We start from the raw sequence: 27,168 nt of genomic DNA, 5'->3' as shown, positions 1-27,168 counted from the left end.
TGGTTGATGCATGTCATCGTATTCCAATAACATAGATCAATGCACATGTCATTCACTGGACTGTCTGATCCAGATTCGATTATTTACAGATCGCTGTTATATAGCTGGAATATTGTATGTCTAGCTGGTCTGTCCTTGGAAGTGACTTCTCACTAAATGTTTGAGCATGTTACCTGAGTCAGTAGTGACTTGTCACTAAATGTTTGAGCATGTGACCCGAGTCAGAAGTGACTTGTCACTAAATGTTTGAGCATGTTACCTGAGTCAGAAGTGACTTGTCACTAAATGTTTGAGTGGGTTACCTGAGTCAGTATGTCTAGCTGGCCTGAGCTTGGAAGTGACTTGTCACTAAATGTTTGAGCATGTTACCTGAGTCAGAAGTGACTTGTCAATAAATGTTTGAGTGGGTTACCTGAGTCAGTATGTCTAGCTGGCCTGTCCTTGGAAGTGACTTGTTACTAAATGTTTGAGCATGTTACCTGAGTCAGTATGTCTAGCTGGCCTGAGCTTGGAAGTGACTTGTCACTAAATGTTTGAGCGGGTTACCTGAGTCAGTATGTCTAGCTGGCCTGAGCTTGGAAGTGACTTGTCACTAAATGTTTGAGCATGTTACCTGAGTCAGAAGTGACTTGTCACTAAATGTTTGAGTGGGTTACCTGAGTCAGTATGTCTAGCTGGCCTGAAGTGACTTGTCACTAAATGTTTGAGCTGGTTACCTGAGTCAGTATGTCTAGCTGGCCTGAAGTGACTTGTCATTAAATGTTTGAGCGGGTTACCTGAGTCAGTATGTCTAGCTGGCCTGAAGTGACTTGTAACTAAATGTTTGAGCGGGTTACCTGAGTCAGTATGTCTAGCTGGCCTGAAGTGACTTGTCACTAAATGTTTGAGCTGGTTACCTGAGTCAGTATGTCTAGCTGGCCTGAAGTGACTTGTCATTAAATGTTTGAGCGGGTTACCTGAGTCAGTATGTCTAGCTGGCCTGAAGTGACTTGTAACTAAATGTTTGAGCGGGTTACCTGAGTCAGTATGTCTAGCTGGCCTGCAATCTTCTCCATGAACTGAGTGAGCTGTGGCGGTATTGACCTTAACTCCAGGGGCTGTGTGGGTACAGACACCAGGAGCACAGGGTACAGACACACAAGGCCTGGGTACAGACACCAGGAGCACAGGGTACAGACACCAGGAGCACAGGGTACAGACACTAGGGGCACAGGGTACAGACACACAAGGCCTGGGTACAGACACCAGTAGCACAGGGTACAGACACTAGGGGCACAGGGTACAGACACCAGGAGCACAGGGTACAGACACCAGGAGCACAGGGTACAGACACCAGGAGCACAGGGTACAGACACCAGGGGCACAGGGTACAGACACACAAGGCCTGGGTACAGACACCAGGAGCACAGGGTACAGACACCAGGAGCACAGGGTACAGGCACCAGGAGCACAGGGTACATACACCAGGAGCACAGGGTACAGACACCAGGAGCACAGGGTACAGACACCAGGAGCACAGGGTACATGCACCAGGAGCACAGGGTATATACACCAGGAGCACAGGGTACAGGCACCAGGGGCACAGGGTACAGACACACAAGGCCTGGGTACAGACACCAGGAGCACAGGGTACAGGCACCAGGGGCACAGGGTACAGACACCAGGAGCACAGGGTACAGGCACCAGGAGCACAGGGTACAGGCACCAGGAGCATAGGTACCTGAGTCAGTATGTCTAGCTGGCCTGAAGTGACTTGTCACTAAATGTTTGAGCGGGTTACCTGAGTCAGTATGTCTAGCTGGCCTGAAGTGACTTGTAACTAAATGTTTGAGCATGTTACCTGAGTCAGTATGTCTAGCTGGCCTGCAATCTTCTCCATGAACTGAGTGAGCTGTGGCGGTATTGACCTCAACTCCAGGGGCTGTGTGACTGATGTGTAGTCCCGCGACCGCTGTGACATGGATGTGTCCACGTCCCGGGCGGAGGCCATGTCATAGTCCGAGTGGAGGTGATCTGACACACCATTAGACAGTGTTGGCTGAAACAAAGAGACAAACACAACTCAGTGCTGAAGTACATGAAGGAGACACAACACAAGGCAAGTCTATCTGCCTGATAATACCACTGCAGTAAAATGTCAAGTTGCTCATTTTTGAATAAAGAAAAAAACGTCATTATTGTGATCAAAGTAACTATGAACAAGAGACATTATCAGGGTTCAGTCTAGGAATTTTCTGACATGGGCCTTTTATGTGAAAATTTCAAATATTTCATGCAGCCCAATGTTAAAATGCCCCTTGTATTTGAAAATGTAGGCCTTTTTTCAAATTTATGGGCAAAATGTATTAGGCCCCAGCCTAGAATTATCCCTGCATTATTTGTCATGAGAATACAGTATTTCAACAGCAAATTTTATATAGAGGCCAACATCCCACGCCATGCACGCATCTGTCTACCTGGGAGGAGAAGAGGGCGGGGCCCACATCAGTGACCCCCGGGTCCTCATCATCCATGCAGCGAACCTCTGACCGTGCATCAAGCTGAAACACATACAGTGCCTATGTAGGACATCCGATACACATGCAAGACATCGGATACATATGCAAGACACCCGATACACATGCAAGACATCCAATACACATGCAAGACATCCAATACACATGCAAGACATCCAATACACATGCAAGACATCGGATACATATGCAAGACACCCGATACACATGCAAGACATCCAATACACATGCAAGACATCCAATACACATGCAAGACATCCGATACACATGCAAGACATCCGATACACATGCAAGACATCCAATACACATGCAAGACATCCAATACACATGCAAGACATCCGATACACATGCTAGACATCCGATACACATGTATTCAAATAATACCATCATATGATGAGAATTCAAATAATACCATCATTGGATGAGAATGGTCTGTTAAGAACTACCTCAGTGAGTCAGTCACAATAATACATTTATATCACATACAAGACACCAAACTAGCCGTTTACTATAAACGTGACTGGAGAGATTACCAAAGTTGTTAATGAACCTGTGGCTATTACAAGTGTTAGTCATCACTGATCAATTGGTCAATCACTGAAAGGTGATAGATACTAAGGTAAATTCATAGATTGCTGTTGACTGTCACTGTAGTCTAGACAAGGATCGAGTCGATACTACGTTAGTTTGGATGTGCTTTTCTTAGTTTTGTTTTCTAGGATTGGTTGTAGCGAGGATATCCTTGAACGGGGCTTGCAATCAAACTCTCTGACTTATCCTCATGTATGCTTAAAGGCTAAGTTCAAGATAAAAAGGTCCAAATAATGAGAAACAATGCTTCTGTATTTATTAGTGATGGGGAATTCGCAGGGTTTCCCCAGGAATGTGGAAGTAGTCCAGACAGGGTACAGACACCAGGAATACAGGGTATAGACACCAGGAGCACAGGGTACAGGCACCAGGAGCACAGGGTACAGGCACCAGGAGCACAGGGTACAGACACCAGGGGCACAGCGTACAGACACACAAGGCCTGGGTACAGACACCAGGGCTCACTTGCACAAAGCGATCTTAGTGCTAAGATGATTGTAACTCCCATACTTTAACATGGGCTTACAATAGTCTTAGCGCTAAGATCGCTTTGTGCAAGTGGGCCCAGGAGCACAGGGTACAGACACACGAAGCACAGGGTACAGACACCAGGAGCACAGGGTACAGACACACGAAGCACAGGGTAGACACCAGGAGCACAGGGTAGAGACACCAGGAGCACAGGGTACAGACACCAGGAGCACAGGGAACAGACACCAGGAGCACAGGGAACAGACACTTACCCTTCTCGGCGACTTCCTCTGCGACCGTGGTGGTATATCTTCCACTGTTGGGGGCGCGGTGGATCGTCGGGGCAAGACCTGGTTGAAGTCTATCTGGTCAAAGTTGGTCTTCCAGGCCAGCACCTGCCACAAACATTTGGGACTTGAGCCATGTGACAGGTCCATGACATACACAGCTAGCAAGTGGAGCAGGCGTTGAAAATTTTTGGAAAATGTTACTTGACCAAGGGCAAGTATGACCAACATTCTTACTTGCCCTATATTAAAATGTACTTGCTATTCTGCCCCTCAATATAGCGCTAACTCGGTTATAGCGTGTGAGAACGCATGGCTCCCAAAATTTACTTTCATACTTAATAAACTCAAGTCTTTCACTGACACAATGTTTTCCCCTCATCTAAAACAACATTATCAGCTGATCACCGCATTGGTGATAAGACAAATTATTCCATAAAAAAAAAACTATCCGGCAACAGCAATCAGCTGTACCAAAATTGCTACACTTATGGTTATTAATTTATTTCAAATATGTACAGTAAAATAGTATTACATTGGAATAAATTATTCCGAATAAAATAATAGTTTCAGATTCAAAATTCTTTAAAGTTATAGATCTATTATTGGGTTGTTATTAACCATCACCGATCGATTCTGAGAAAAGTGTGTATAGCTGATTGCTACTTCCGGCTTAGTTTACGAGAAAATACACACGGTAATCTTAATCTCTGCATATAAACCAATGCCTATCAGAACTGGAAATAGAATGTAATCGGTAAATGATCATGTCTAGTGTTTTTTACCTCAAACTTTGAATGTGTATTGACCAAGTTTAATTGGTATGATCTGTTCGTTTCCCTGAATTCGCTGAATGCGGAAGACAAACACGTTTTTATTGCAAATGTAGGGATTGTGTATGTCTGGTGACGTGCTTCATTCCGATTCGCTTTATAGATGGGGTATATAAATTAGCATCGATTTTAAAGGCTTGTACAGGGGGGTCGTCTTATACGTGGGGTTGCTTTATAGACAGCGATATGCGGTAGGCCTAACAAATCTTCACAAGTCAGCACAAGACCTACCTCGCATTACAAATTCCAAGACATGTAGTCAACTGTCCTTCATTCAATTTTCAAGAAGCATGTGCCATATATGGAAGTGTTACTATGATTTATCAATGAAACAAGCCTGCTTCTCATTGATGACTTGCCGGACATCGATGTGTTTTAATCCCATTGGTTGACTGGTGTAACTGTATGCAAATTGGTTGCCAGTCAGGGACATCAGCAAAATATTAGCCAATGAAATATCGTCACATGATCACATGATTACATTCTTGACCCAGTTCATTTTGTGTGCTCCACTTGTCCACGGGCATGCTAGAAAACGTATATTCCTCGCCCGACATCTAAACATTATTTGTCACGGGGATTGGGCAATGGTATTTTTTTAACCCCTGTTGACAGGAGAGAAATCAGGGACCTATTGTTGGATTCTGAATCGTTTTCATGCCCTTAGTTCAAGTGTTCAATCCACTTCCAAATAGTGTGCTACCTTAAAAACCTAACCACACTTGAACCCATAGAAAAATGTGAGAACTTGGTTGTGACAGGAAACTACATCAGCTTTCATAGTTTTGAGAGGGCATCACATTTCTGCATCTACAGCTGGGAAATGTTTCTGTGCCCCCTGCCACAGTGTTAAAGCCATCAAATCTGCATGAGGCCTAGTGGTGCAAGGGAGACAATACCCAGAATGTCAAAATTATCTCCCTTGAGACAATATCCAGAAGCTTCACAATAAACCCACCTGTTCGTCTGCACCACCTGTTGAGAAATACTCTCCATTTCTTGAAAATGCCACAGCAGTCACTGGGCCCTAAAATGAAACACACATGTTAATATCAAATACACCAGCTGGTTTGAATGACATCAGCAGAGTTACAGATAAGCTGCGTATTTGCATAAAATACCCCCCAAAACTATTCAAAACCCAATTACTTTCAATTTCCTTGCGTACATAAACGCATGCATTAAATGGAAAACGCAAATTTTTTAAAACAGCGTGCATAAATACCGTATAAAGTTTTTTCAGCATGCGTACAACAGAGTTAATTTTCTAAACACAATTACAAGCTAATTTACTTTCCGAGTCAAGTCTTTACTTATGACACTTATATACATCTAAAACATTATTTCATTATTTTTATATTGCTTACTCATTTTGGGAAAAAACCAATAGAGTGATCAATAAATGAGTGAAATTATATTTCCCAATGAAAATTGAAATAACCCAATTAAAATAGAAACCCTAGAGTAAAAACTCAATTGCTCAAAAAGATATCTGAAGCTCTGCTTCTGTTACCATTGACTGTATTCAGGTCTAGCAACGAAAACCAGCAGAGAGCAACCAAACTATGGAATAAGTACACACTTTAAATAGAAACAGCAAATTACAAACATGACACAATTCCCATAAAGTGTGCAACACAAAGATTAAAACCCGCCACATTTTCAATGGAACCGAACCCAGTAAATCATGCATGCGAGCTCGGTTTGTTGCGGTCTCCTTTGACAATGTGGGGAATTGACCAGTACCTGATGGCCGTGTAGAGTGTAGAAGATCCTGCCCTCCAACAGGTCGAATATCTTGACCGTGGCATCGTCGGAGCCTGTGAGGAGGTAGTTGCCGCTGGAGTGGAAGGACAGGCTGTTGACGGCGGCGGTGTGAGCTGGACGAACACAAATGTTAAAGACATGGGAAGTTGCTTTTGTTGCTTAACGATGCACACAGCAATATTTTAACTATGTGATGGCGGTCTGGGAGTATTTGAGTCCGGTCCAGGGAACATTGGTTACGATGGCATGCTGACAACCAGGACCCTACCTGACAACCCGATCTATTTAGTCACCTCGCACAACACGCAGAAGTTACTGGGGACCTATCATCTTCCCGAGGCAAGACTATAAAAGTCCAGTTTCCACCCTTGCCGAACAAGGCTGGTATTATGGAGTTGCATTTTGGCTGGACTAACGAGTCTATGCATGGTCCAATCAAAATCGCACACCGAAATCGAAATCCGTTTCGTAAACTGTCATGCAGACTTCGATCGATTGCAGGATTTGCAAAGCATGTGCACCGCCAACTCGTTGTCAGCAGATATTTTTTCATATCTTTTTATGTTTTTAATCAAGGTGCTCAGATGATTTGATGCAGACGCAAGTGATACGAGAGGTGGAATGTGATTGGTCCATAGGAAAGGCTTAGAAGGGACATAACTTGTAGTAGCCACTGGTGGCGCTACGATCGAGCCAAGTAATTCCATCCAAGTTCGGCAAGGGTGGAAACTTGACTTTTAAAGGCAGTTTACTCTCTTGCCTCGGGAAGAAACACCAGATACTTAAATTTGTGGATAATGGTAATTATCATGATATCTTGTTAATTAAGTCTCAAAGGAAGTCACACAGCGGTACTTATGATGTACACACACTGCAACACCTCAGCTGACAAAAATGTTCTGAATTACTGCATTATATGCAAGTACAGAAAAAACAAATGTCCAACACAGATAAATAGATGTAGATCACTAATACCAAATATTTACAAAATCTCAAATTCTCGTCTTCTGCTTGTCAATAAACATAAGTCACATGACGTAAGGTTCTGCCGTCTGTTAAAATTTAAAAAACCTCCGGCAACACCTGTGTGTAGGGATCACGTACCGACATGGTTCTGCAGTATCTTGTTCATCCTGATGTCCCACACCTTCACTCCTCCGTCCGTGCTGGCCGAGGCGATGCAGGTGCCGCTCGGGTGGAACTCTACATGGTTCACAAACCTGCACAGCAAACACGCACAAGTCAGAACACACAACACAGCATGTTGCTCTGGGGGAAGGTCTGCATCATCAAGACATGTACCACTTCAGTAAAACCCATGAGTATCAAGGAAATCAAGGCAAACAGCAACACCTCACAACAGAGAATGACAACATGCATCCTTTTCGATATCGCGTATGCCTACGTTAGGTATTCTCTATCCACCACTGTCAACTCACCCTCCTGTTTCGTAGAAGGTGTGGACGCATTCCTTGCTCTGTCGGTCCCATAGCCGCACGGTCTTGTCATCACTGCCGGAAACCAGCAACCGATTGTCCGGAGAAAACCTGCAGCACAACATATGAAAGTGTTCATACACAAAATAAGACGGTATTTGTACACAAGATATGAAAGTATTCGTAGACGACATATGAAGGTATTCACACACAACACATGAAGGTATTCATACACAACATATGAAGGTATTCATACACAACATATGAAGGTATTCGTACACTAGACAGCAGTATTCTTACAGAGACAAACTCATATATCACGACTTACATATTTCTTGCTAATCAATTAACAAATGAAGATACAATTAACTTTGTGCGTTGCTCACTTTGTTTTACTTCTATTCATTAACAAAGTTGTCAGGGTGGTTTCAGAGGTGACAGCTAATTTGTTTACAAAAGATGCCCCAAAATGTATGTTTCAGAGTAAAATTCTCATTTATACATATCATACTCATACTATAGCCATCTCAACTCGTTTACTCAGGTAACGAAAACTTAATGAACTTTCTTCCCAGAGAACTGAAAAAACAGCTCACCCGAATGCACCCCTGGTCTGCACATGTGCACCAGAAACACGTGACCAAGCCAGCATACTAGTCACTTTTACAAACCTGTAGAGGTTATGAATTCTCTGATGAAATCCTCCTTGGGGCACTTATTGCATTTTCCTTGCTCAAGAAAATCTACATGACATAGTTGTAACCATTTTCCTTAATAAAAAATGTTACCACACAAAAAACTTCGTTTTTGTATGATATACGACCACCCTTACGGGGCCTCACCCCCAACGGCGCCTCACGCCAGGGGGAGCAACTCTCACCCAAATCACTTTCCATATGTCAAATGCTGACGGAATGTGGGGAGGTGGGTGGCCGTGCCCCAAGGAGGATTTCATCAGAGAATTCATAACCTCTACTGGTTTGTAAAATTCTCTTTCTGATTAAATCCTCCTTGGGGCACTTATTGCATCAAGACAGACTCCCAGAGATAATCTAGGAAGTGGCATCCGTCAGCAACAGGCGTAAATAAATACATCCTTTTTGATTATTCAACAGAATAAAATATTGAGTTCAATAAATGGAACCAACCTTATCGTGAGGCACCACCGTCGAAAGGCGGGGGCTAGAGACAGGGCGTGGTCGACCATATATTATGATAAAGCCTGTTTTTGCGGCTTGTCATAAGTTGAGAACTCGAAACACCTCCCACCCCCCCCACACACTTTTTTTTAACAAGTGATATAAGGGCGTAGATCACGAGAGACCATAACCAGCGCTGAGCTGGGCCAGAGGGTCCCCGAGGATCGAAGGAGTGCGTGCGCAAAATACGAATATTATCGAGTAGTAAGGACTGATATTTATTGACCGCAGAAGATAAAATCCGGACCATTACTGAGCAGTATAACCGGAAGACTGTCTAAAACCTCGAATGCTCAATCAGCTAGAGATTAGAACTTTGCCCAGTTCGGAGAACTGACTGACCAAACCGAGTACGCTCGCTTGAGTGTTTGTCGAGTTGGTAAGGTTTGATGAATCGTGCTCGGCTGGCTCCAAATAGCCGCGGAGCAGATCTGCTCAATGGGCAGAGCCGCGGCGTACGCTTTTGACGCAGCCACTGCTCTAACCTAATGAGCCTTCAACCTGGTAGGGGGGTCCCTGCCTGTAAGCGTATACGCTGTACAAATGGTTGAAACTATCCACCTCGAGATAGATTGTTTACTCGCAGGTGAGCCAACCTTCCTACCGCAGTAACAGCAAAATAGTTGGTTATCCTTACGGACACCCATATTTCTGCTGATATAGGCCTTGAGAGTCGTGCGGACATCCAAGACATGAGCATGTCTTGCAGTGGTCCCCGACGAGGAAGGCTGTGAAAGAGCAGGTAGCTCAATAGGAGCCGTTCACGTGGAATCGTGTGCGACCCTAGGACGGTAATAGTCCGGTAGACGAAAACTGACTGTCCCGGTGATATTTATCGACCCCATGGAAGACAGTTATTTTTGGGATCGGCTGACATAACACGAATGTCGCCTACCCGTCTGCCGGACGTTACCACCACAAGGAACGCCGTCTCCCAGCTCAACAGCTGAAGAGAGAGAGACGACAGATCCCGAAAGGAAGGATCGGACAGCCAATCGAGAATGACTGATCCGCCGGACTGGCGGTCGGATCCTGTCCACACCTGCTAAAAAGCGCTGCACTAATGGGTGTGCACCCAGAAGTGCCCCGTCGACAGGGACGTGAAAAGCTGTGATAGCTGTAGAGTACCCTCGGACTGTTGATGCGGCCAGGCCGTCATCTAGTCGCGACTGGAGAAACTCAAGCACGGATACGAGATCTGCAGAAAAAAGATCTGCAATCCCTCTATCGACACACCAGGGCGCATAGCAGGCCTATCTATCGTACTGAACGTTTGTCGAATCCCTCCGCGAAGCCAGTATTGTGTCTGCAACTCGTGCAGGAATACCGCTCTTCTGGAGGCGATTCCTGACAGTGGCCAAGCCACAAATTGAATCCTGAAATTCGGGTGGAGGGCCCCGTTCTGGGATAGGAGGTCCGGTCGTAAAGGTAATATAACAGGAGGCTGAGCCAGAAACCTGAGTATTACTGGAAACCCACTCTGCGCCGACTAAAGAGGTGCCAGGAGCACAATAAGTCGCGCAGGCTGAGTGCCTAGCTGAGACAGGACCTTGGAAATCAGAGGTACTGGGGAGAATGCCCACAGAACTGTCCGTCCAATCTAGCTGAAAGGCGTCCGGTGCCACCGACCTCGGGTCGTGGACTCGGGAGCAGAACGTTGGTGTCTGGTTATTTAACCCAGACGCAAACAGATCCACCTGTAATGACCTGTATAACAGGGAGAAAATCCCGAATATCCCCGGGTCGAGCCTCCACTCGTGAGGAGCGAGGATCCGGCAAGGCAGAGCGTCCGCACGGACGTTGTCCACCCCCGGGAGATAAACAGGTAGCACCCTGATATCGTGAGAGTCGCACTATAGTAGGAACTGCCACGTCTTTCGTCGAAGCGACGGAGACGCCGTTCCCCCCTGCTTCCGGATGTAAGTCATCGCCGTTTGGTTGTCCATCTCTAGACGAACCACTTGGCCACGAAGCAGATCCGGGAAGCGTTGGAACACCAACCTGACCGCTCTCAGTTCTAGCACATTGATATGCAGTTTGATCTCCTGCTGGGACCATAGTCCCGAGGCAGTGTGATCATTCAGAACGCCTCCCCAGTCGGAGAGTGACGCGTCTGTTTGAACTGTGAGAGACGGAACGGGAGTGATTCCCGACCTCGGTCCACCACTGGAGGTGTTATGAGCCACTACGGAGTCTCGAGCACAGTCTCGAGATCTTCCGAGTTCGCCCAAAGTCGACGAAGTGCTTGTTGAATGGGACTCATTCTCAAGCGCGCCCGCCAGACCAAATCCACTGTCGCCGCCATGTTGTCCAGTAACTGGAGCCATGTACGAGCAGTGTGACTTGCGCTTAAGGGACTTGATATCTTGTGACAGAGATACACGTCCTCTCACCGTGTTGAAATTAGCCACTAGGAAGACTAGATTCTGAGTGGGGCTCAGATCTGACTTCTTGAGATTGACCATACACCCTATAGTGATCAGAATATCTATCACTTGTTGTGTAGCTATCTGACTCAGGGATTGCAATAGAGCTCTTAGTAACCACCGGAGTGTGCTTTATCCCGGAAAAGTGGAGGAGCGGATGAGTTTTCCACCGAGGCAAATGGCCATCCCTTAAAATGGACGGGGTCCGGGGATTGTGATGTAACTGTCTCCCATTCCTTCAGGAATAGAGCCAGTCGGCCGCCTACGGGGACATCCGGCTGGAGGCAGTGGACCCCGGCTGTCGGCAGTTCGATAACTTGCGACTGTGGGTTCACCCGGGGCTCTTCGGGCGCTAATGGGAACCCATCGTTCCCAGCCCCGCGAAAAAGCTGTTGGCCTCGACCAGCTGCCTTGCCCCGGCCCGTGCCTCTCTTGCTCCTCCCGGCGCCCTTATACCTTATGCGGTTTTAACGCTTGGTACCTCCAACAAGGCCTTATGAGTCTTTGATGGAAGTATACAATTGAGCAGCCTCTCGGACCACCTGCTGAGCCCCAGGGAAGAGGGTGGCACCCTCTTATACGGCAAAGCAAGTAGGTCTTGGCGTGTGTAAGTCGAGTATTTAGATACCGACATCCACCGCCTGCGCATGCCCATAACAGCGCACATCATCTGCGAGGCACAGCTACGAATAGCGTCCCGCGCAAGATAACTGAACTTCCGTTAGTTGCGCGGCCAACTCCGAAGAGTCGGCCGGCCCCTCTCCCGCTAACTCCCTCTGTACAGCCGACAGATACGCGGAGTGTACGGACACACGGAGCTGTTGGCATGCATTATGATATTGCTCCTCGAAGCATATGTAAGCAGCCTTCAACTCCGCACCGCACACGGGAAAGGGGGGGCAACCGACGGCCCTGCTTGACCTTAGTCAAGTTGGGTGTCTCCGACTCTGGCATGGGCGCAGCCACCTGAGGCAGTACCTGGACAATCCTGTCCCGCACGTGTCTCTGCACCCGGCCCGAGGCCGAGTCCCGGTGCCGAGGTGCCGGGGGTTCAAGTGGCGCCGGGCTATGCATCCACTAGTGGAAGCCTCGGCCTCGGAAGAGGCGTCTGGCTCCGCTAGGGAAAATTGTGCGTCGGTAGTGCACGGGCCGGTGCCCGCCACCACTACGCTGGGGAGCGACCTCGAGCCGGAGCCGAAGCTCGGTCTCGGATCGTCCCCGAGACAAAAGGGAACCAACCTGGCTCCGGGCTAGGTATCCACTAGTGGAAGCCTCGGCCTCGGAAGAGGCGTCTGGCTCCGCTAGGGAAAATTGTGCGTCGGTAGTGCACGGGCCGGCGCCCGCCACCCCTCCGCTGGGGAACGACCTCGAGCCAGCGCCGAAGCCCGGTCTGAGATCGTCCCCGAGACCAAGTGGCCTGCCTCGGCCGACGCCGGGCATATCACAAGGTCTCGAAGCCGCGTCCGGCGCCGACAACGGGGAAGGCTCGGTCCGCATCTCCTCTCGGAGCTGAGACTTTACCTCCTCCATCATCGACGCCATCTGCGACTTAAGTAACGCAGAAAAGTCTGCCAAAGACAGTGCAGGAGAGGGTGCAGTGCTTACTACCCTTTTTAGATGGGGAGGGGGGGGTGAATGTCTTAGTAGATCTGATATCTACCCCGCCTTTAATAGACCTCTTTAAAGTGGAACAAGTCAACTTGTCTCTTTTTGGGGGCCCCGGGGGGTAAAGGCAATGTCCTCCGCCAGACATATTAGGCAGCGTTCGTGTCTGTCTTAGAACAACCCGTACACAGTTTGAAGGTCTTGTAAACAAGACCGTAATTTCTGAGGTGGGCGGGAAGGGTATCAACGTGTATCAGTGCGATATAAAGATCGGAAAGATACGTGCATAAATTGTGAAACTAGAAGCAAAGGCGTAATGTAGAATGCGATTTGTAACGCGATACTAATAGCCAATGTCGTAGTATAATTATAACACCAAAGGGGCGTGTTACGCGCTAAGGTGTAAAACCCGTAAAAAAGGTAAGTGTAGTTTATGAATTAACACACCACCTTGGGTTTTGTAAAGGAAAAAATTGTAGACCAATGCTGTATGATATAACAAAACCCCAAGCCGTTTCTTAATGGCCTTGGTGTTACATGTATCAGCCCGTGGAACTACAATATGGACGCCATTACGGCCATTTGAATTCAAAGGTACCGTGCACGTGGTGTATTATTACAACTCTATAACTTCACAATGCGAGGTATTACGCCTTTGCAATGAAAGAAATGTACCATACATACAGTTTGGTCAGCCATGGTTCTTGTCGAACGATAGATTTCTCTTATTTTTGTCTTGTGTGAAAAATCAACACGTCTGTCTCTTACAGATGACATAAGGAAAGTGATTTGGGTGAGAGTTGCTCCCCCTGGCGTGAGGCGCCGTTGGGGGTGAGGCCCCGTAAGGGTGGTCGTATATCATACAAAAACGAAGTTTTTTGTGTGGTAACATTTTTTATTAAGGAAAATGGTTACAACTATGTCATGTAGATTTTCTTGAGCAAGGAAAATGCAATAAGTGCCCCAAGGAGGATTTAATCAGAAAGAGAATCTCACATTTCCCTTACCTAATGGCTAAGACACAGGGGAGCTGGGTGCCCAGGAAGGCTGGGTGAGTGCTATAGCGTTTGAGGCAGGATAAGTATAAATGATATTTTTATTTACAAAAATACACATTTTGCCTTATCCTGACTCATACTTTTGCCTGAATCCCATGGAAGGTGGTGGGTTCCACTTGTGAGTGGTTCAGATAACCCCTTAGAAACATGATATTCCTCTTATTTCTTCTTTATATCATAATGGGGTGCCACCTCCTACATGTGAAAGAGAGGAGTAAATCTGATTTTGTAAAGTTCGCTGTGGAAAATAGATTTCTGCTTACTGCAGAGTGGGAGAGGGCACATGAAGATAAGCGTCCTGTAGGTCGCGACTGAACAGCGAATCGTTGACATTGATTCTAGTCATGAGCAGTCTCCAAGAAGTTAGATGAAAGTAGGGAGGACATTCCAGGTGATGCTTGTTCAAGATGGCGTGATTGTGTGTTATCCAAGTCCTTCTTGGGCTCCAGGAACACGGGGGAATAGATTCCTTAATGCCCCACTGGATCGTGAACAATCTCAACCGCCTGCTTGAGCCCCAGATGCTGAATGGTCGGGAGCAAGTGCTGAGCCTGATGAGAGGGTGGGAGTCCGCCTGATGAGGGGGTGGGAGTCCACCTGATGAGGGGGTGGGAGTCCGCCTGATGAGGGGTGGGAGTCTGCCTGACGAGGGGTGGGAGTCCGCCTGATGAGGGGGTGGGAGTCTGCCTGATGAGGGGGTGGGAGTCCGCCTGATGAGGGGTCGGGAGTCAGCCTGATGAGGGCTTGGGAGTCCGCCTGATGAGGGGGTGGGAGTCCGCCATGGGCTGGGTCTGCTATGGGAGAGAACCAGTACCCCAGACAAAGGATGATGGTGATAAACAAGGGATCATGAAGAATTGTCCACTTGGCCCCCAAACTACAGGTGTGTCTATGATTGGGACGAGGGGGTGGGTGGGAGATACCAGGATAACAGCGCCTGCCTCTGCCGTCACCACCCCTGGGCTTGTGTTGGCGACAGCCGGGTTAATAATTGCCTTGTATGTTCATGACCTTTGCCACGAAGGGAGGAAGAAGAAGTGTGAGGGGCCTTAAGAGAGCTGCGCCTAGGCTGTTAATTGCCTGTTTTAGCTGGTTTAAATTCAGACTGATTGTAGATGTACCCCAAAGGTGGAGGAAGGAAGCTACACAACTAGTGGGTACAACAACTTCTGTAGCCAGGACCTCTCACAGCTCTGTCTACGAAGTAAAATAAAACAGCAGTAGAAGCATTAAGGTAGTAATGCAGGATAAGAGAAAAAAAAGAGAGTTAATTTTGATAGGATGGCTCCGATTCAAAAGCTCAGGAAATTATTCCCCAACCACTCAACGGAAAAATGAGAGAGTGATGAGTATAACGGCTACATGACATGTTTCCAGTGTGCATGCACAGACCAGGCATGCATTCAGGAGAGCTGTTTCTTTCTGATCTCCAGGAACACGGTTCCGGAAGTTTCCACTACTTTCAGAAACAAGTTGAGAGGCAATAGTATAGGTCAGGATAAGGTAAAATCTAGTATCTGATATGATCATGAGATTCTCAACAGGTCCATGATCAAGGTAGGACCCAGATGCTCTTTAAGGCCAGACACTGCACCTTACAGTTGACAAAATGCTTCACAAGTATTTGTTAGTTTTAATTGGTTACAACTTTGAGGTATACATATTAACAATTGAAATGGAGTCTTTTCCAGGTGATGTTGCCACCGGTTGCCATGGAAACATCCAAGATGGCCGCCGCAAGCCTGAAAAAGATGGAAATTAGTTTCAGTTTTTCTCTAAGACCAATAAAGATATTTATATAATTTCAATTGTATAACAAAGCTTGTATGGTGTTGGGTACAATGACAGAAAGAAAAATTAAAAAAAGACTGGAATATATTTTTAAAATAATTTTTCAAAATTTCACACTTTTTAGGTTGATTTTTACCCATAATTTATTTTTTAAAATCAAAATGGCCAACAAATTTTAAAAAGTCTCTCTGTTATTGTGTAAAGTAGTCCTCTGCCTATATGTACACCAAATTTCATTCAAATCGGGCCAATAACGGTTGAGATCTATGTTCACTAAGATCCAAAATGACGTTAATGGAGAAAATGAGGAAATAAGTTTGTATATGGTTTTCTTCCTAAAGCACCTATTAAACACTTACAAAATCTTAGTTTACTGATGGGATGTATTCAAGATACATAAAACAATGCATGTGCAAAGAAATAACAGGACTTAAAACTCCCCAGCACCATACAACAAGCCTTCAGCTGCCTCAACATGAACTCGGTCCCTTTTTTTAGCCTCCCACTTTTCACTACGTTCCATCTTAGATGTCTCCTGGCTTTGCTTCCTTGCTTTGAGGGTTCTCACATTATCAAGTCTTTCAACAGAAGCTGCTGTTATTTCATTAGCTTCTATTGCAAGCTTGTTCATTACCTGAGTAATGTGACAAGTACCCTCATTGAACGAAGCTATTGCAGACGCCACTGCCCGATGCAACCGCCTTGCACCCACAAAGACGGTCTTCGGACAACGGGACCAGATCACGGAATGCAAGCATTCATTAGCATTCTGTGTCTTGCCTTTCACCATCCTCTTAAGGAGGTTTTCATCAGACATTCTTTGATACACAGGTACCATCTTTTCTGCAATTTCTGCATCGAGAAAATGTCTGATGTTGTCTGCGTGAGCAGGAGGCTCAAGATCATTAGCCAGTGCTCTATTATAAAAACACCAACTTGAGGGACCAGTGGGACATCTAGTGTGATGGGGAGAATCATCGGTTGACATGCAATGAAACAAACTTGCCCAGATTGCATTCCTTGTACCATCAATGTTACCAACATTGTTAGTGATGGCAAAGCGGTAATAATACTGAAATTTAAGAGCTTTGTCTTTAGTCAGCTTTCCTTTGCCCCTACCACCCAATCTCAACTCTTTTGACAATTTCAGAAGAGCAGTGCCCATCCTTTTATGAGCATGGTTAACACAGTCTTCCTTGTCAATACTGATGTCTGGTCCATAGGGTTGAAGGTCGTTGATTGCCTTGTGGGTTTTGCTGTCACCATCTGAAAGTATACATGTGTAACGTATATTATGCTTTTCCAAAGAACGGGACCATAGCCTCTTAGCGGCTTCAACTTCCATGGCATTGGAACTACCTTCATAATTTTGGCAACACCTACCAGCATGTCCTTCATACCACTGTCTGAACTCTGTGGTGTCCTGTCCTAGACTGTTGATATGAAGGGTACATGCATGGCAGTATTTTGACAGGACTTCATAATCAATCACTAGACCTGTCAAAACATCAATAACCGCCCCAACACCATAATTTGAAGTGTGGCCTCTCTTCTGCCATGATCCGTCATAACTGACAGTAATGTCTAAAGGTACATCATTTGAAACTGTCTGTTGCTCACCATAAGCATGTTTGATAATTTCAACACTCTGAGTCAAAACTTCCTCAGTATTTTCAACAACAACCTGTGAAAGAATGTTTTGTTTGTGTTGAAATGTCTTTGGATGGAGACCTTCCATTCCAAAAACCAGACAAAACTTTTTCATAGCAGCATGTCCAAGTCCTACCTCTGACAGAAAGAGCATAAAAATGTCATTCACCTGAAAGGGATTGGTACCCGATTTATTACCTGACCTTTGTGAAGTGTAATTTTTGTCAACACACATCTGACAGTTTTGGCATGTCAACATAATATTTACAGCAAATCCAAATCTATCAAAATTGTCACTCTTTTCAAACAACAAAGACCCCTGTTCGTGACATGATGGGCAATCAATCTCTTGAAAAAATAAATTCATTTGTCTCATGTCAATTAACATCCATTGAGGTTTGGGTTCATTGTCAAGCACGGGAGATTTGATATTTTCAGCAGCTTTAAATTTTGATAATTTTATGTCGCTGCATGAAGTTGCATTCAATGAAAAAGAATTCTCACCTTCATTGTCTCCAACGGGGATTTTTTCCTCAACGGCGTGGTCCCCGGATGATTCCGATGTATCCAAAACGTCAAAGCTGTCAGAATCTGACACAGGGTCGATCGCGCTGTCAACACGGGTCGTAACTCTAACACCGCATTTCGAACGTGCCTCCTTCAACTGACTTGCCCTTCGCCTCTTATTCTTACCATAGGCGTGTTGTGCCCCGTGTTTTGCCCTCATTTTTAAAAAATACAACAATTTTCAGTCAAGAAAATATCAAAAACGATGTTTACCTGTCAAACTTTTCGCTGAGCAGCCGCCATTTTGTATACCTACCGGAAAAGGCCGAAGTTTTGTTGCTAAGCCGAATGGTGCATTGTGGGATACGTTTTACTTTATTTGGATCGAACGAATATTCCCGAATGTTGCATTATGGGATATTTCTCCTTAAATGGTAGTTTACGTACAAAATCACTCGCGGGAAAAGTGACGATAGCCTCACGTGGAATATCTATTTTTAGAATGTTTTTGCACAGAAACATGGCGGAAACGATCAGCTTTCTATCGATGTATAACATGAAGGGGTTCGTTACAGCTACGGGGGCGTTGTCATGAGTGAAAGTTCAGGTTTTTCCACGTTGATTACGATCATATTTAAAAACAATACCACACATTATGATTTTAATAACGTTTTTTATTCAGTAAATGTACACAATATCGTAAAAAACATGTTGCATCACAAAGTACATGTATTATATATGCGAAAAAAATCAAAATCTTGATTTTGACATATTGAAGCAGTTATGTCAATTTTAGGTGCCGTGTCTGGCCTTAATATCCTCTACTTATCGTGTAAATAACTGTGCAGCTATATTGGCCTCTGTGGGCGTTGGACGTACCTGGCACAGCGGACCCAGTTCATGTGTTGTGTTAGGGAGAAGATGAACTTCTGGCGGTGAACCGTCCACAGCTGTAATCAGAACAGAAATGTCACAGGAGTGTCACAGAGGTCATAATAAACAATGCTATAAACATGATACACTTCTGATAAAAACAATTTCTTGGGTATTTAAGCAACTTGTGTCACAACAGAAAGTAACTTCAAGATTTTGACAACACTGTGATCTCTAAACATGTGCAGTTATTTTTTCTAGTGATCTTCACTTTTGTTTGACAACTGAATTATCTCCCTTTCCATGAGATAGTACTTCCAGTTTCGTGTGAGATACTGGTTTTAGTAGTATCTTAACATTTCTTTTGTACACGAGTGAGTGAGTGAGTCTGGTTTTACGCCACTATTAGCAATATTCCAGCAATATCACGGTGGGGGACACCAGAAATGGGCTTCACACATTGTATGCATGTTGGGAATCGAACCCGGGTCTTCGGCGTGACGAGCGAACGCTTTAACCACTAGGCTACCCGTGCTCCCTCTTGTGTGTGTCTGTGTGTGGTGTGTGTGTTGCATGTATTGAGTGTGTATGCATTGTGTGTGTTGTATTGTGTGTTGTGTTTGTGAGTTTGTTGTGTTTGTGAGTTTGTTGTGTTTGAGTAGTGTGTGTATGTGTTAGAGTGATGTGTGTGTATATGTGTGTAGTATATTATGTGTGTTGTGAGTGTTATACATGTGTAGTGTGTTGTCTGTAAGTGTATTGTGTGTGCGTAATGAATGTGTATGTAGGGTGTCTGTGAGTGTTGTGTGTGTAGTGAGTGTGTATGTATTGTGTGTTCTTGTTATGTGTGTTATGTGTTGTGAGTGCTATTTAAGAAATAAAGTTTTCTCTACACCATGTGTAGTGTAATAAAGTATAGTTTTGCCCTTAACTAATATAGTTAAAGCATCAGGACGCTTGGGTAACTAAAAAAGTGTACTTTATCACAGGATTAAGTACAGTCAGTGCCCTTCATCTTTTAGCAAAGCATCTTTGAAACATTTGTAGTAAATGTTTAGTATGCGTGTGTGTGTGTGTGTGTGTGTGTGGTGTGGTGTGGTGTGGTGTGTGTGTGTGTGTGTGTGTGTGGTGTGTGTGGTGTGTGTGTGTGCGTGTGTGCATGTGTCTTGTCACCTTGATGGTCTTGTCATCAGATGCTGTGTGTGTGTGTGCGTGCGCGCGTCTGGTGTGTGTGGTGTGGTGTGTGTGTGTGCGTGTGGTTTGTGTGTGTGTGTGTCTTGTCACCTTGATGGTCTTGTCATCAGATGCTGTGTGTGTGTGTGCGTGCGCGCGTCTGGTGTGTGTGGTGTGGTGTGTGTGTGTGCGTGTGGTTTGTGTGTGTGTGTGTCTTGTCACCTTGATGGTCTTGTCATCAGATGCTGTGTGTGTGTGTGCGTGCGCGCGTCTGGTGTGTGTGGTGTGGTGTGGTGTGTGTGTGTGCGTGTGGTTTGTGTGTGTGTGTGTCTTGTCACCTTGATGGTCTTGTCATCAGATGCTGTGTGTGTGTGCGTGCGCGCGTCTGGTGTGTGTGGTGTGGTGTGTGTGTGTGCGTGTGGTTTGTGTGTGTGTGTGTCTTGTCACCTTGATGGTCTTGTCATCAGATGCTGTGTGTGTGTGTGCGTGCGCGCGTCTGGTGTGTGTGGTGTGGTGTGTGTGTGTGCGTGTGGTTTGTGTGTGTGTGTGTCTTGTCACCTTGATGGTCTTGTCATCAGATGCTGTACACAGAGTCTGCCCATCGCTAGAGAAGTCCACACTACGGACCGTTGCTGTGTGAGCTTTGAATACAGTCGATTCTCCTTTCCTGGAAACAAAACTTCATTTCAGTCATGATGAAGACATAATAAGGAGCATTAAGTAGCGACTATTTTGGTGGCCAAATGTGATTTAAATCTATGATTGGTGATCTAAATGTATGAAATGCTCGCCACTTGGCTACCTAAAAGAAACATAACTGGTGACAATATCTGTTTAAGATATCTGTTGGCTCATAAAAACTTAGGTCTGACTCCTTAAATATTCATGTTAAGAGCCGCTTGGCTCCCTAGAAAAATACAAACTTAGAAGGCTGATGGGAAAAGAGTCTACACCTAACATTCTGCTGTCACAGTAGTATAACTATATATGTTCTGATGTTGGTAGTCGGTATATGTACTGATGTCAGTTTATGTACTGCTGTCGGTATACGTACAGATCGGCATATGAACTGATGTCGGTATATGAACTGATGTCAGTATATGTTCTGATGTTGGTAGTCGGTATATGTACTGATGTCTGTATATGTACTGATGTCGGTATACGTACTGCTGTCGGTATATGAACTGATGTCGGTATATGTACTGATGTCTGTATATGAACTGCTGTCGGTATATGAACTGCTGTCGGTATATGAACTGCTGTTGGTATATGAACTGCTGTCTGTATATGTACTGCTGTTGGTATATGTACTGATGTCTGTATATGAACTGCTGTCGGTATATGAACTGCTGTTGGTATATGAACTGCTGTTGGTATATGTACTGCTGTTGGTATATGTACTGCTGTCAGTATATGTACTGCTGTCGGTATATGAACTGCTGTCGGTATATGTTCAGATGTCGGTATATGTACTGCTGTCGGTATATGAACTGATGTCGATATACGTACTGCTGTCGGTATATGTACAGATGTCGGTATATGTACTGCTGTCGGTATATGTAGTGATGGTATATGAACTGATGTCGGTATATGAACTGATGTCAGTATATGTTCTGATGTTGGTAGTCGGTATATGTACTGCTGTCGGTATATCGAACTGATGTTGATATACGTACTGCTGTCGGTATATGAACTGCTGTCGGTATATGAACTGCTGTCGGTATATGTACTGCTGTCGGTATATGTACTGATGTCGGTATATGTACAGATGTCGGTATATGTACTGCTGTCGGTATATGAACTGCTGTCGGTATATGAACTGCTGTCGGTATATGAACTGATGTTGATATACGTACTGCTGTCGGTATATGTACAGATGTTGGTATATGTACTGATGTCGGTATATGTACTGCTGTCAGTATATGTAGTGATGGTATATGAACTGATGTCGGTATATGAACTGATGGTATATGTACTGCTGTCGGTATATGTACTGATGTCGGTATACGTACTGATGGTTTATGTACTGATGTCGGTATACGTACTGATACTACACAAATATCATGGCAGCAACTATCTCCATGGACTTACACACTTGGTATCCAGAGTCGCACTGTCTTGTCCCTGGACGCTGATGCCACGAGGTGACCGGACGGGGAGAACTGGACAGACATGACTGCATCCTGCAGCACAAACATCACATGTAGCAGACCATGTTGTCATGGTTACCTGACGAACTCATCCCTTAATATCAAGACAGGAGTTGAGCAGAGCATGGCTCACTATTGCACTGTGACAACTGCACCACTGCATGTTAATTGATGTTAATTGCCATACGGAGGAATATTTAGAAACTAAAACTTAAGTAACTGTTTCTTCATATTTGCTACAACTATATCAAACAGGTTGACATCAGTTAGATTGTGATATGTAATATTCTTAGAAATCCCATGAAGCATTTATCTACAGTGACAGCCATCACATGGGGGTTTTACACTTTACTACTGGGCCACAGACATGGGCGGAGATAGTGAGTGAGTGAGTTGGGTTTTCTGGCGTGCCCAAGGGACATAACTCTGCACAGACAAGGGCAGAGCTAGGAAGAAGATGTTTGTTGTTCAGACATTGCGGAGCTTGGAGTGAGTGAGTAAGTTGGGTTTAACGCCGCTTTTAACAGTATTACAGTTATATCACGGCGTGTCAGCTTAATGTGGGAGGAAAGCCCGAAGTGATGCGGGTCTCAGACGTTTACCACTTCAGTGAAACCCACAAGCACGGGATTGGTGCTGACAAACCTAGAAACATAATCAGGGCCCACCGGGATTCGAACCCACAATCATAGGTTTCTGGCGTGCCCAAGGGACGCAACTCTGCACAGTGAATCGTGGCGCCTTAGACGACTGGGCCACCTGTGCCCCCGCTGAGCTTGGAAGAAGATGTCTGTTGCAACATGTGTTTTTATTGGATAGAAATTGGTTTCTAATCACTCTCGTTTTTGCCGTAATCTGCCATAAAGATCATGATTGGTCAAATTCAAGCATGTGACCTAAGTCAGCTAATCAGATTACAGTAATGGTTACCTTCCTCATGTATGATCATTTTCAAAGTTAGACGATAGATTTTGGTTAAATTGTTGTATCTAGAAATATTTAACGGTTTTGGAGTTCTGCCCCGGAATCAAGCACTTCCCTCATTTTCAGTGAAGTCCAACTGGTCATATTAATAAAACAAAATTTAAAAAACTAAAATCCCAAATTATCAAAAGGCACCAGTTCACCACTAGCCTGATCTGCATTGTAAGCTTCATCCAGAAATATTCAACGGTTTTGGAGTTCTGCTCCGGAAACAGAAAACAGACGGACGGACATGCTGATCGCTATAAAAAAAACATTTTTCAAATGGGGGAAAAAAAAGAAGCAAGTGAGATGATGAGTTTGTTCATGTTGTTAGTTCCTTGTCCTGCATCATATACACACCTTGTGGCCTACAAATCTGTAAGCCCTCATCTTTGGCTTAAAGTTCCACACCATCAGACAAGAATCCATTGACCCAGAGGCTGAAACAATTCACAAGTTGCGTTTACCATGATCAGAACAATATGTTAATTTCTGGATGCAAAGCATCTCCATCATGTCATGAGATACTGAGACTTTATCCTAAGTCATTCGATATTGGAGGGAGTATGTCAATAGTAACAACACTTGCAGCTGAGTCAGCAATATGGGAGGTTTTGCCAGATATCATAAAGACAGTCAAAGTGGTTGCTATGGAAACTTCATAATATTTCTTTTAAATCATATACTGTCAAAAGGCACCAGTTTACCACTAGACCTATCTATGTGCCAAGTTTGGTGAAGAAATATTGTATGGTTTTCAAGATCTGCTCCGGAAAGGAACACTACCGCCATTTCCTGTTTAAATCAAAGTCAATGCCATGCAAACTCAAAAAATAAATTTTTCAAATATCCCAAACTATCAAAAGGCATCAGTTCACCACAAGACCTATCTATGTGTCATGTTTGGTAAAGATAGCTCTCGTGGTTTTTGAGTTCTGTCTTCAATATAACATACAGCCTGCAGTGTCAGTGATGGATTGTCTTCAATATGTCCATATAGCCTACAGGCTGCTGAGCATGTTCAGGGTTGTGAAATCAGTCAAATGTCTGGAAATGAAAGTTACATTGCCATTGGGGGACACCCCCAAATTATTACTGAACGTCCCCTGAGCTTGAAAACCACGGAAGCCTGCGCGGAGGAAAGCCCAAGTGATGCAGGGCCCAGATGTTAACCACTTTGGTGAAACAAACGAGCATGTATGGTGCTGATAAACCTAGGCACATGTTAGGGGCGATCTGGAATTCAAACACATGATATTCGGTTCTCCTGCCATGGCCAAGGGGCGGAACTCTGCACAGCAAGCTGCGGCACCTTAGACAAAGTTCTAGGAGACCCATGTCACCGCCCATCCAAGAGAGACATGTACAACCCTATTCATTAAACCCAACACAATAACATCCATTTCATAATGAGAAGAAGAAATGGTTCTCACCCAGCTGTGTCATGTTGGGGCTGAAGTCCACCGCGGTGATCGTGTCGCGGTGACCCCGGAAGTGCCTCTCCAAGGATGGATCTTCCTGGGAACATATCAACAAGTTTAATACTAATCTATGATATGTTGTAAGAGACATTTGTTTTTGTTCTCTTTTTGTTTAACACAAGACTCAGCAATATTCCAGCTACATGACAGCAGCCTGAAAAGAATCAAATCTGGACCAGACAATCCGGTGATCCACACATCTGGGATACTCTTACAAGATAAACCGACTGTGTTTTGAAATTTGATGTAGTCCCACTGTAGGGTAGATACCTCTTTATCTTTATTTTGAACTGAACGCTTCAGTTTCAAAATGCTAAACAAATATATTTCTATAACAAACCTTTTGAATTAACATTCTATTATACATGTAACATGTGTAAGTGGTATTAGTTAGTTAGCAATTACCCCCAGTAAACAATAATAACATCAAAATAAATGCCTCTCCACCCCGAACTTGGATGATGGAGAACTTGACCTATATCACGGTTACTCACACCTCGCAGCTGTCAATCTTGTGTTTACATTCTCTGTTGCGAGTTAAATTAAGCAAGATAACAACCCTGATCTATGATGTGGTTCAACATTAACCTGTAGATTACTGGGAATGATTGAGCCTGCTGGTACAATATGATTCCCAATGGAACTGAATATGACTGAACAGCCGCGTTTTAGCCTGCAGACAAGCCGGACATTTTTACCATGTTTACTGGAGGTAGGGCCTATCTCAGTATCTACATGGTGTGACCTGTCAATTTCAAGATTTCATGGAATCCAAGCCAGAGTGTGAATGGAATGCAACGATTTTTCAGGCAAATTGCACATAATACAGCAATTACTACTCCCTTCTTGTTATCCATGTTTCATGGAATAACCCTACACCTTTATTACAGGTAGAATTAGTGGTAGAACCACTCAGATTACCTGACAAAGACTATGCAATAATGTTTAACTCTCCCTCTGAGGGAGTCAAGGATATATAGCAATCGGTGGTTTGCATTGTGTCCATGGTGTCTGGGGTAATTATTTTACATAAGATTGGGTCATAAATCTAGGTCTGATGTGGTGAATGTATTCCATGTTGATATGTGATATGCACGTGGCAGAGTAGCAAAAGAGGGATGGACCGCTGAGTTGCGAAAAACATCGATCAAAGGATTAATCAATGATGAGTTGATCATGTTGATTGATTAATCACAGTAGAACATGAATATAACGAACTACAAGGGACCGGAAAAATCAGTTCTGTCATAAATGTTTTTCATGATATACATTTCTGATTGGAAACATCCGCCATCTTGGATCAAACAAAACACAATGCACGTAATTGCAGCCTTTACTTGTATTAGCAGTAATCACTTCATATCATTCAAATAATAATCATTTCATAACATTAAATTCATAACATTTTTAGCTGGCAACAAAATACTACAAACTGTGTCATACGTTATTGTGATGTGTTTGAAAAGTTTGTGATACTGTATTCCAAAGGTAGGCCAAATTAAATCTCTCCTACACGATGAAATCTGGTGTTACCTCCAGACCTGATGAACAGATGGAAATTAATCGAACAACTTTAAACTGAATTCTTTAGCTGAAATATTTTAAAAAGATTGTCAACTCACTGGTTTATAAATACCCAAGGGATCAAAATATATTCCATACCCAAATGTGAATAACATATGAGTATATTACAGCACCAGCTAAAAATATAGAATCAAACATGCTTGGTACAGGCTAAGATACATAAATGTCAAATGCAGATGCTTAAATAATATGATTTACTATTTTTCCATAATGTCAAATTACAGCTGATCTCAAAGAGTCGAATGTCATGTGTGCATGTCACGACATGTTTGTAAACATTCCCAAGAATGAACGATTCAGCTTTGTTGACATTTTATTTAAATTCTTTTCTCTCTAGTTTTTTGTACAAACATTTACTTGCCATCATTGAAGCTTGTTACAAAAGAGAACATGATAAATAATCTCGAATAATAGAAAATATATGGCATTTAGGGGCTCAGCTGTCAAATATTTTGTGAAAAGGAAGCCGAGTGAATATTGTTTCAGTTTCAAACTTTGAATGCATTGTCAACAGATTTAGTTATCAACTTTCCCTAACCGTACTTACGAGTGTTGTCATTTTTACTATCTGCTATTTCCTCTTTCGTGCACCAAATACCAATGGAATTCAGGCCTGATCATGTAGCAACGACTTTCAAATTATGGCGCTAAGTGTCACAATTGCGCATGACGACGGAACTAATATCCGCTTCCTGTACGGACGAGTGTTTTGTAAATTATTTCACAAAATATTCATTGTCCGGGATATGTTCAAAACTTCAAAGTCCCTAATTTCTCAACCACTGTATGCCAGAGTGGTTACAGCTG

At 44.2% G+C, this 27,168-nt stretch overlaps 2 protein-coding genes across 6 annotated transcripts in view; both read right to left on the bottom strand.

Annotated features, from left to right (window-relative positions):
* The window catches only part of LOC124113488 (POC1 centriolar protein homolog A-like), a 31,300-nt gene extending 4,246 nt beyond the window's left edge, over positions 1–27,054 (bottom strand). Inside the window, exons 1-14 of one of the 4 annotated variants that reach the window (XM_048397126.1) lie at positions 26,909–27,054; positions 24,730–24,814; positions 23,657–23,736; positions 22,272–22,363; positions 20,739–20,847; positions 19,014–19,084; positions 7,902–8,009; positions 7,567–7,682; positions 6,442–6,575; positions 5,654–5,722; positions 3,848–3,970; positions 2,457–2,540; positions 1,908–2,038; positions 1,017–1,083 (exon numbers count right to left, since the gene is read on the bottom strand). In XM_048397126.1, the coding sequence (XP_048253083.1) occupies positions 1,017–1,083; positions 1,908–2,038; positions 2,457–2,540; positions 3,848–3,970; positions 5,654–5,722; positions 6,442–6,575; positions 7,567–7,682; positions 7,902–8,009; positions 19,014–19,084; positions 20,739–20,847; positions 22,272–22,363; positions 23,657–23,736; positions 24,730–24,814; positions 26,909–26,920 (1,281 nt within the window). In that variant the 5' untranslated portion in view covers positions 26,921–27,054. Of the gene's footprint in view, positions 1–1,016; positions 1,084–1,840; positions 2,039–2,456; positions 2,541–3,847; positions 3,971–5,653; positions 5,723–6,441; positions 6,576–7,566; positions 7,683–7,901; positions 8,010–19,013; positions 19,085–20,738; positions 20,848–22,271; positions 22,364–23,656; positions 23,737–24,729; positions 24,815–26,908 lie in introns of all 4 variants that reach the window. The other 3 variants (XM_046473854.2, XM_048397129.1, XM_046473856.2) reach the window with 3 other exon arrangements.
* On the bottom strand, positions 15,805–18,988 carry LOC125381038. 2 transcript variants are annotated; one of them, XR_007221658.1, is made up of 2 exons: positions 18,132–18,988; positions 15,805–15,928 (listed from the first exon to the last, which is right to left on the bottom strand). XR_007221658.1 is itself a non-coding variant. In XM_048397130.1 (2 exons), the coding sequence occupies exons 1-2, from the start codon at positions 18,352–18,354 to the stop codon at positions 16,408–16,410; spliced, it is 1,059 nt and encodes a 352-aa protein (XP_048253087.1). In that variant the 5' UTR covers positions 18,355–18,963; the 3' UTR covers positions 16,289–16,407. The 2 variants fall into 2 exon arrangements, 1 of the variants encoding a protein (XP_048253087.1); XM_048397130.1 differs by lacking the exon at positions 15,805–15,928 and adding an exon at positions 16,289–17,243 and having other exon boundaries at positions 18,132–18,963.
* Positions 27,055–27,168: the final 114 nt, after the last annotated feature.

This window comes from Haliotis rufescens, unplaced genomic scaffold (genome assembly GCF_023055435.1).
Source record: "Haliotis rufescens isolate VD_foot unplaced genomic scaffold, xgHalRufe1.0.p SCAF_16, whole genome shotgun sequence".
NCBI lineage: Eukaryota > Metazoa > Mollusca > Gastropoda > Lepetellida > Haliotidae > Haliotis > Haliotis rufescens.
The sequence above is the reverse complement of the archived record's forward strand: the minus strand, read 5'-3'. Positions and strand labels throughout refer to the sequence as shown.

What these genes read in the sequence shown, in the direction of transcription:
- LOC125381038 (XM_048397130.1), bottom strand. Translation starts at nt 18,354, where the DNA reads ATGAGGGCAAAACACGGGGCACAACACGCCTATGGTAAGAATAAGAGG. An exon ending in CCCCGTTGGAGACAATGAAG is followed by an intron (nt 17,244 to 18,131) that starts GTGAGAATTCTT and finishes GTATACTTTCAG; the next exon opens with ATGGTGACAGCAAAACCCAC.